Source organism: Leuresthes tenuis, unplaced genomic scaffold (genome assembly GCF_036924035.1).
Source record: "Leuresthes tenuis unplaced genomic scaffold, fLeuTen1.0.hap1 SCAF_10, whole genome shotgun sequence".
NCBI classification, from domain to species: domain Eukaryota; kingdom Metazoa; phylum Chordata; class Actinopteri; order Atheriniformes; family Atherinopsidae; genus Leuresthes; species Leuresthes tenuis.
In genome coordinates, this window is record NW_027325364.1 from 10,438,026 (window position 1) to 10,448,418 (window position 10,393).

General features: G+C 39.9%; 2 protein-coding genes across 3 annotated transcripts; one reads left to right on the plus strand and one right to left on the minus strand.

Annotated features, from left to right (window-relative positions):
* Positions 1 to 393: 393 nt before the first annotated feature.
* LOC140316163 (uncharacterized) lies at positions 394 to 7,763 on the minus strand. 2 transcript variants are annotated; one of them, XM_072393886.1, is made up of 4 exons: positions 7,743 to 7,763; positions 1,600 to 1,651; positions 1,337 to 1,487; positions 394 to 1,210 (listed from the first exon to the last, which is right to left on the minus strand). In XM_072393886.1, the coding sequence occupies exons 2-4, from the start codon at positions 1,637 to 1,639 to the stop codon at positions 634 to 636; spliced, it is 768 nt and encodes a 255-aa protein (XP_072249987.1). In that variant the 5' UTR covers positions 1,640 to 1,651; positions 7,743 to 7,763; the 3' UTR covers positions 394 to 633. The 2 variants fall into 2 exon arrangements, with proteins under 2 accessions (XP_072249987.1, XP_072249986.1); XM_072393885.1 differs by lacking the exon at positions 7,743 to 7,763 and adding an exon at positions 1,741 to 1,988.
* On the plus strand, positions 3,247 to 4,521 carry LOC140316164 (uncharacterized). The gene is made up of 4 exons (XM_072393887.1): positions 3,247 to 3,316; positions 3,428 to 3,476; positions 3,585 to 3,735; positions 3,844 to 4,521. The coding sequence occupies exons 2-4, from the start codon at positions 3,437 to 3,439 to the stop codon at positions 4,418 to 4,420; spliced, it is 768 nt and encodes a 255-aa protein (XP_072249988.1). The 5' UTR covers positions 3,247 to 3,316; positions 3,428 to 3,436; the 3' UTR covers positions 4,421 to 4,521.
* Positions 7,764 to 10,393: the final 2,630 nt, after the last annotated feature.

Sequence of the window (10,393 nt, forward strand, 5' to 3'; positions counted from 1 at the left end):
GCATACTGATTTTAATTCTAATGTATTATACCATTATTGGTACACTTACTTCCATGTGACTGATCCACTTTTTATTTGATCTATTGGAATCACTACAAAATGTTCAATTCATGTGTCATTTTATTTAATGTATCAGTGTATAATGTATTCAATGATAAGTGCTAATTCAGAGTATCATGCATGTTCTTGTTCAAATATGCTGATAAACAATTTTCGGTCTGCATTGACATGTCAGGGAGAGATGCATGTAGGTGATGTTTTAGATTTTTGGTTTATTTTTTTTTATAAAGCTTTTGAAGAAATTCTGTAATTCATTTGATGTTGTAGAGCTGCAAGAAAACCTCAACAAAACACTTTAAACATTTTTTTAAAGAAACACATCAGGCTCTAAAGATGGTTTTTGCTTTTAATTTACTTTCCATAATATAGGAAGAGAAAACAGTGTGTGTTGTCACAGACAAACACATATTTGTTGTATATCAACGTTTTTGACAATGTAAATATATCTGATGACATCAAACATTTTTGAAACATTGTAAATTAGGTTGTTGTACTGACATGGGCATGATCCAGAGGTCAGCGATCTAGGAATTCTGTTGCAGGTTTTTGGTTAATTTTTAGCTAGAGGTTGACTTAGTTGGCTTTAACAAAGGACTCATAGAGAGAGGTGAGACGAGCCTGGAGATCCTGGGCATAGGGGTCCAGCTTATCCCTCAGGTCATCAACGTAGGGAGCGGCCAGTTCTTTCACCTGCTGGGCTCTCTGCCCGAGCTCACTCTGAACTCTCTCGGTGACGGGGGCCATGCTCTCCTTGAATTCCTGCAGATGCTGGTCCACCTTCTGCTTCAGGTCGTCAGTGTAGGGTCCCAGCTGAGCCTGGAGGTCCTGCACACTCTGCTCAAGGCTGGTCTTCAGCTCCTCACTCCTCTGCAACAGGGTGGTCCTCAGGCCCTCAGAGTCCAGGGAGTCAGCGTAGGGGGCCAGCTCCTGTTTGAGCTGTTCCACTCTCTGCTGGATCTGGGCCTTCATGTTCTCAGTGAAGGGCTCCAGCTTCTCCCTGGCTGTGCTCAGCTCCTGGGTCACACGCTCTCTCAACACATCAGCCTCAGTGGTGACTTTGGTGATCAGTTCCTGGGCTGCAGGGGGAAGCTGCTCCTGCAGGGTGACTGCATACTTACTGGCCATGTCAGCACTTTCTGTCAGACGGGCACTAGATGAAAAGGTGAGATGTGAGGAAAAGCAGGACAATGAGATTTTAAGCTTAGTGTCTGCATGTCAGTGAACTCTATATTGTTTTCTTAATTGATGTCATGTCCTGTGGTCTTGTATGACTTACCTGACATCCTGTCCAAACTGAGACTTCTTGATCAACTGAAGGGTGTCATCAGCTGTTTGGGTGGCTTTGGAAACATAGTCCCAGAAAGCCTCAGTCACCACTTCCATTTGTGGCTTTGGGGCATCGGCATAGAAGAGGTTGGCATTGCAGCCTGTTAGATAAAAGAACAACACAAACATTACAACAATGTAGGACAGGTGTCTGATTTCTATTCTTTGAGATTTGCTTTTGCAATAGAGTTTCTTTTTTTCCAGCTTGCTCACCAGTGAAAACGGCCAGGACGAGCACAGCAAGGACCTTCATGACTCTTAGACCCTAGTGAGAAGAAAATACCAGTTAGTCACCAATACATTTTCACCAAGCAGTTGACAGGACAACAGTTCCTCTCTTTCTCCTCTTCTTACCTGAGTTTGCAAGTGTATCTGTAAATCCACTTGATTGTGCTTGTGCTGAACTGGTGAGGCTAGGCAGCTTATATAGCCAACCAGACAGTAATGATTGCAAAGTCCAAGAGGTAGTGCCCTGTTGTCACTTTGCCTCACCCTGTTAACCCCACTGACATCTTGTGCCAGATAATTCATGCAAGACATATGCAGAAGTCCCTAATTTCATATGAACATGCAAACATGCTGGGTACATGACTGTATTCAGCTTAATTTCTTATTGACTAGCTGCATGTCTTTATATAAAGTCAAGATAGTGGATGCACTTTGGGCTTGATATGAGTAACTAAATACACATGTTTCATCACTATTAGAATGGAACAAAATCCATAGTTATCCCGAAATTACCCTCATTTGGCTATAAGTAATCACACAGCCACATACAATTCTGTGCTAGGACAGATATAATCTGTGCCTTTAATTTCTTTGATGTTCAGATTTGATTACACGGACAACATTTTACTGTCTCTTTTAGCTTGACATTTTGCCAGCTCACATCATAACAATTAATAGTTCTAGTTTCTGTATCAATCCAATGTTCAGCAATCCTGTGTCTGGCCAAAGGTCAGTATATTCAGGCACCGTCAGCCTCTCAGGGACAAAGTAACTGCTGTCTCACACCAGCCATACCATAGTTCAATTGTTATGAACCAGTATAAGAGAGTATTTGGTATTTTAATCAAATGTCTTTGTCTTTGAGTTTTGGCCCCCTTTGCTCTGAGACAAGTAAAGCTCCTTCCCAGTGAATGAAGCAATAAACTGAAATGTTCAATTGTAATTGAAAATATATTGAACATTTTGCAGAGTCCTTTAAGACTTTTGTAAGAAAGTGTTCCAGCACAATTTTATATTCACTTGTAAATGACCACTTATACATTTTACAATTCAGATGAACATGGATATTATTTCCACACAGTGATGCAGCATGCAAAAACGCTTCCACTACAGACTGAAAGATGATGTTCTTTGGGCTTTATCTTCAAACTTACTGGAAAAATGTGTTGAGAAGAATAATGGAGACGTCAATAATACTGATTACAAATGACAAAATAGACCTCAATACCATCCACACTAACTATGTATTAGGCTAAATCGAAAGGAGAGAATCATTTAATGTGTTTCCAGTGTAATGTTTCTTTATTCCTGTTGCATGACCCTAAGACAAAGTCCACCAGGGTGAGTTTATATATTATCATTATCGGGAGTTATATAGAGATTGTAGTACATGACTACATGTACAGTTGATTACTTTATCCAACTAAAGCTTCCTAAATAGGTGTCAGTGGAGAACTAATACAATATTCATTGAGGAGCTGAATATCTTTTGCTAGGACTATCTGAAATCCAGCAGCACTGTGATAATATCCCAGAGAAGCAGCAGAAACAGGAAAACAGTCATTGTGACAGCATGGCAGGGACTCCTGGACTTTGTGCTCTTAACTACAACTGTCATCTGACTTCAGTATATATACACGGAAGACCCAGACCGACACACTCACAAACACACTAAGCTCTAAGAGATACAAGCCCAAAGCAGGTGAGAATAGCACTGAATCTAAAACGAAAACTTTACAAGGCTAATAGAATTGTTTTGACCTTTTCTGAGTACAGCTTAAGAGATAATTACAACATTACTATCTTTCAACAGGTCACGGTCATGAAGGTGTTTGTTGTACTAGCTGTTGCAGTGCTCTCTGGTAAGTCGCAAGATTTTCAAGTCAAAGCTAATGGCAGTCGCAATGAAAATTAACAGCGAGACTGGATATCTGCACTGATCTCACATCATTGTTATCTACATCCAACAGGCTGCCACGCCAATATCTTCTATGCTGATGCACCCAAACCACAGCTGGAAGTGCTGACTGATGCTTTCTGGGACTACATTGCCAAGGCCACACAGACAGCTGATGACACCCTCCAGATGATCAGGAAATCACCAATTGGACAGGAAATCAAGTAAGTCGTGTGACATAAATAGCACTGAGTCTCTGGGGAGCACATGTCATATGACTGGTGTATTGTTATACAAACCTCTGACGTTAGGACAATCACTTTGTCTTCTAGTAACCGTCTGACAGAAAGTGCTGACATAGCCAGCAAGTATGCAGTCACCCTGCAGGAGCAGCTTCCCCCTGCAGCCCATGACATGATGAATAAGATCACCACAGAGGCTGATGTGCTGAAAAATGTGCTGACCCAGGAGCTGAGCTCTGTCAGGGACAAGCTGGAACCTTACACTGAGAACATGAAGGCCCAGATCCAGCAAAGAGTGGAGCAGCTCAAACAGGAGCTGGCCCCCTACGCCGACTCCCTGGACTCTGAGGGCCTGAGGACCACCCTAGTGCAGAAGAGCGAGGAGCTGAAGACCAACCTGGAGCAGAGTGTGAAGGACCTCCAGGCTCAGCTGGGACCCTACACTGACGACCTGAAGCAGAAGGTGGACCAGCATCTGCAGGAGTTCCAAAAAAGTGTGGCCCCCATGACTGAGAAGGTCCAAGTAGAGCTCAGTCAGAGAGCCAATCTGGTAAAGCAGATGGTTGCTCCCTATGCTGAGGACTTGAGGGGAAAGTTGGACCCCTATGCCCAGGACCTCCAGGCCCAGCTCACGTCCCTCTACCAGTCATTTGTCGACGCCAACTAAACCAATTTCCACCTCACAAGGCATATTTAACAAAACCCTGACCTTCTTGGTCTACCTCTGCTTTAAAGATGAAATACAAGAGTTTATATAGCTGAACTATACTGTAAAATGAATGAAAATGAATACCAACAGCATAATATTTATTGCTAAGCTGAAAATTGCAAAGCAAAACCTTGCACTTGTTAAACATGTATATACTGTTTTTACTGTGTTGTAAAGTTAGAAATTGTGACCTTTTTTGTAATCTCTGTAAGTTATCTAAAATAAACAAATACATCTAAAAATTTCAAACTTGGCCAGTTTTTTTTTTTGTTAACTGCACTGTTTCAGAGAATCTGTGAATCCGTGGGCACTTTTATCACATACAAACACAAATCTCAAGACATTTACTTTCACAACACCCACGTAGAACGTACTGCGTATTTACCATGTTGTAACCACACACTGACTGATAATGACTGGTCACAATCCACAATTACTGATGGAATATGTGCTGTTTTTTTTCCTCAGGGGGAAACCAGTATTTTTACTCTTTCTTCCGTGTCTTGACATGTCCTGTCTTCTGTCACAGTTTTGTCAGACATATTATTGTTCTTATTCTTGTACTTGTCAAGGCATGCCATGAAACTACATCTTAGATGTATCAACACTAAAATCAAATAACTGCTGAAAGAAAAGGACCTTTGTGATTATCAGAAAGATTCATATGAGTGAAGTCCCCTCAGAGTTCATACTAAAACGTAGCTGTAATAAGAATATGTTGCATTTAGTTTTCTATTGAAAACCCACTTGTTCTGATGCCATCTTGAACCCCATGGGATTTTCTCCAACATAAAAAACATAAATCTCTTATCGCTTATCCTGCTTATCCTACCACTGCTGACAGTGCCAGCGTCCAACGTGGAGGGTTAGAGTCCACTGACAATTGGTCCAAGCCAGACAAATGCAGACACACACAACATATATTTGTTATCTGGCTACTTCACAGCACAACTTCTGACTGATTTCATTTTATAAACAGCTTTCATATTACTTTGCTAATGTTTCCACAGCAATCTACAGTCGCAAGATATGAAGAGCTTCATCAAAAACATCAATTTACAGAAAGAAAATCTTTGTTACTCTGCAAGATCAAGCCTTTGCTTCGATATTTACAAATGCTGAATTCAGGGAGACACAAAGTCACAAGTCTAACTACTGCAAACACTCTGTAAAGCAGGGAAATGCACATTTGATCAAGTACCACATTCCAGCCTGCTTTATAACCATTTACCACGTATGTGGACAGGAGCAACATTCGGACTACTTTATCAGTCAGTATGGCCAAAAGGTGTTGTTAAGTACTTGTTACCAATGGCCTCATTTAAGAGACTGAGACGGATGTCTGCCTCGGTCAAACTCTACGACTAAAAACAATGAGGAGGCGGAGACAATCTCAGACACAAACAAGATTCTTTGAACAAGACACATCTTGCACACAGTGACACTAATTTGGTCTTGCTTTGATGCAGATAAGAGACTGTAACTAGACTTTCTGTGCTAGTTTGACAAGCATAGCGGTGCCAGCGATGATAAGAAGATAGATGTAAGTCAGTAGCTTGTCACAGTCAGTGCCCTCTGGTTGTGTTGTTTATTCCATCTTGCTGTCCCTTATCATTTAAATGTGATACAATGTCACTTTGAGATGGTTATGTCATGTACACTTGGGGGAGAACATAAAAAAAAAAACAGAATAGAAAAAGAAAACAGAAAAAGAACATTAAAACCAGCACCCCTCCAAACAATACGTGAAGCCAGGATTTCAAATTTGTTTGATATTGCAACAGGAAAAATATTTTACTAATAAACAGTGCACATTTTGGAACAGCAACTGAGGGTAGCATTTAGCATAGTGTTCAAACATAATGGCCCGAGTGTTCCCATATCTTTGTCATACTGGTCTTGTTATAACTGCATTGGTGGAAGGTAGCTATATCTAGTGAAGCATTGGGCGTACAGCATAGAACAAAACTTGCCAGATGGCTACATTGGATGAGGACTGAAACCTGACTATGAAACTTCATAAAGGTGGGAAAGGGAACAGAAGCACAACTAGACTACTAAACTACCCAGTGGTTGTAGTTACAGCTCAACTGGGTTATTTAACTGGACCATTGTCCAGTAGGTGTTTACATGCACAGGAGGGGAATTCAGTTATTGACTGAAGTGTGTCTGACGCTGAAATGGAGTCGGCTGTGTTAGAAGATGTTTGAAATATTCTCTCTCTTCTAACTTTCTCTGTAGGTGATCCTCGTAAGTAAGTATAGCTGAATTCACTGCACAGACTGTCTTTAAATTACTTGAACGTTGATTTTTGTCAGATGACACTGCACATACGATATCAAAATTTTATCAGAGCACCGCAACAGTCTGGAAATGCTTTAATGAGTCACAATTTTGACATGTTTAGCCATCTGACAAAAGAAAGAATATGTGAATGAGTTCCCAAATATTAATATATGCTTGCACTTTACTTTTTTTACAAAAAGATGGAACTTTGGAGCATGTGTGGAGCACCACGGCCCGTTTGAGATTTGTTGAGCATGTCAACATGTAGGAGTGATTTGATCGTTGACTGCAGTGTCTGGGTGTGTTAGCCTGGCTTTGAAAAGCTCAGTTTCACACAAATTTGGCAAGACTAACATGTTTAAAAGCATTTTAAAAGTCTTGGTTTGGTCAAATATACACAAAAATAAGTTTTGGTTTGTTTTTATTTCTCCAGTGGGATGTAAACGTGTCTTAGTTTTTGCATAGTGATGATGTGTGCCACATAAGTGTTTTAAGGCATAGTAAGAAGTTTACAGATTGAACAGCAAAATGTTTGTATACCACAAACACTCCATTAAAAGGTGATTCTGTGGTATGTTTAAAGAAGTTTGGCAGGAAAGAAACTGCTCGAACCACATATTGTTTAAGGTCAGAATGAACCCTGTCTAGATAATGACAAAGATATAGTAGCATTCTCAGACAGCTGGTGCCGAATAAAGATTGGGTTTGGGCCACATACACACTGAATGACATAGAAAGGTATAAGAGGATGTCACAAACTAAGGTCATTGGAAATTTCCGTGTATGCTGGAATGTACATGTCTCTGTGACGGCCTGCTCAACAAATTCCCCAAAAGAGGCTGACCACGACAAGTCCGACCACTCATTTTTCCACAACATTGGCTCCTTATCTGAAGCCAACAGACACAACTGGAATGTTTTTAACTTGAAAAAAACAAAAGGTATCCAGCAAAGACTCACTGATAAGAGTCAACTATGAAGAATGGCTGCTTACCCCTCCCTGGGTGTAGAATCACATGTTGACGATTTGAGGAAATGTATCTGATTTGTCCTCCTTAAAACCCCAAAGGTCAGAAAGTTTTGAGTTGTGAAATGCTTATGTCTTTGCACAGTTCACAAATGTTTAGACTTTGGATACTTCCATTTTGATGCTATTTTATATTTCTTCTTCATTGAGAGGTTCTATCCATTTAATTTGATTTCCGTTATTTTTCGGAACAGGTTGATGTAACAGTGCTGTGATGAGAACATTTGACTTGTACAGTTTTACATAACATTTAACTTGGTAAAATACTGAACTACCACTGAATGAAAAAGGACTGGCTCCCAGCTGTAAAGTGTTAGACCACTGTATTTTCTGTTAATAGAATATGCTACACTGCCACCCAGTGGTGAAACTGTGACAGAACAGCGTTCTTCATGTGGTGTCATAGAAATGAAAAGTTAGCATCAACTGTCTTAGCAGCTAAGGTGCAGCTCTACAATATGACGCCAAAACAGTTTCACAGTATCGATTCTAAGTGATGGGAAGCCATTCTACCCCCCAAAAAAATTGTCTCTAAAGGCCACAGCATGTGATTCAGTACATTTGCAGAACAATTCACTGATGTCATGGTCTATGTTCTTTTTGGTTTCTTAGTTTCCATGCCATGACATGTTTTGCCCATCCATCCATCCATTTTCTATACCAGCTTAATCCGTCGGTTGGGTTGCAGGGGGCTGGAGCCTATCCCAGCAGTCATCGGGCGAAAGGCGGGGTACACCCTGGACAGGTCGCCAGTCCATCACAGGGCCACACAGAGACAAGCAAGACAAACAACCACACACACTCTCTCCTAAGGACAATTTAGAGTTACCAATTAACCTAACTTGCATGTTTTTGGATAGTGGGAGGAAGCCGGAGTACCCGGAGAGAACCCACACATACACGGAGAGAACATGCAAAGTACACACAGAAACCACACAGAACCCAGAACCTTCTTGCTGTGAGGCGACGGTGCTCACCACCACACCACCGTGCACTTTTTCACCTCCTTTTTTGGATTTTTGTTTGGACATTTTAAAAGGTAAAAACTCCTGTTTCCAGTCTGCTTTCTGTTGCACTTCTTCCTAACAACTGACCCAGCATGGATTCAAACAGCGAAATCTTCGGCACAGAAAGAACAGATTCAAGAATCCCCTCACTGCTTTGCTTTAATTTGTCATCTGTATTTCTCATTCTCACAGTGAAAATTCTGAAAAGTTGGGAGAAAGAAAAACACCTTAAACCAAAAATCTTGTGGCTGATTAATGTTCAGAATATTTCTCAGAATCTTCAACTACAGAATTTTTGCCTTCTTGACATCTTTATTTACATGCAGAAGACAACGCCACTTGCATAAATTGGGTGAGCAGTATAATAGATATAGAAACTGAAAGACAGCAGGAAACATCTTAAAAACATTCACTGCCTCCATACAGTCTTAAGTAGCTATACTAAATGGTTACAAACAATAAAGTAAGATGACGAGTGTAAATATGCATAGGGCAACAAAATATGCACAAAACTTTGGAAATAAATGGAATTCATAGGGTTTTTTGTGAAAGTAGCTTATTGTGACACAATACAACTTTTCATTATTAAATTACTAATTTCTTGTAGCTCTGTTGATTAAAAAGAGGGCAAAAGAGAAAGTAAGGTGAAGTAGGTGGATTGTAGAGTTTAGAAAGTTAGGAAACATGAATGCATTGCCAAAAGAGTGGATAATTAACCGGTGCTTTATGAACATTGCATTACCTCAAACAGGTAAAGTAAGCAGTGACCCGGGTAGTCCAATGAACACTTCGAGGCAACTGCAAAACTGTACGAGACCAAAACACATAAGACACATTCATGCACTCATTTGTAAAACTAAGCACAAGTGACAGTCCCACATAGAAAGACCTTTGGTGATCTGAAAGAGTATGTTCATGTTTTTATCTGCACCCCTGTTGCTTAAAGTAGGTGTGGCTCTGTCAAGATTTTATCACAGTATGGAAATTGTTTCCTGGTTTCCACACAAGTTCTTCCTGAACCACTGACTATTTTGAATACTGAACTGCAAATATAGTCTAAAGATAAGTAATTTCTCTTGCTTTAAAACTTTATGTACACAAAGAAGGACACAAAGAAGTATTGAGGATTTAAAATCAAGTAACAGAATATTCAGATATCTATACATCCATGAACCATGTGGGTTTTGTTCAATTTGGGGGACAATGGGATTTAAAAGAAATTAAATTTCAAGTTGAAGTTTCAGCAACACTGTCGCCACATACAGTTCTTTCAATAGAATATACCAGCTTTTTTATATGCATCATACACTGAATTAAATATCCATTAGTCCATTTAGTACGACTGAACATAACAACATGAAAATATCTATCTTTAACTTAATATCTTTCACTTTGTAAAAACTGTACATAAATCATTGTGGGTTTTTTAGCGCTCTTATCTTTCGGTTCCACAGCTTTAATGAAGTAAAGTCAAAATCAACAGAACATAGGTGTTAAAATCAATATTGAACAAGTTTTTTTAATGAAAATACATTACAGTCACATTTAGTTATCTAGCAGACGTTTTAACTCAAACAGTCTAACACGCGAGGAAACATTGAAGTGTCAGGG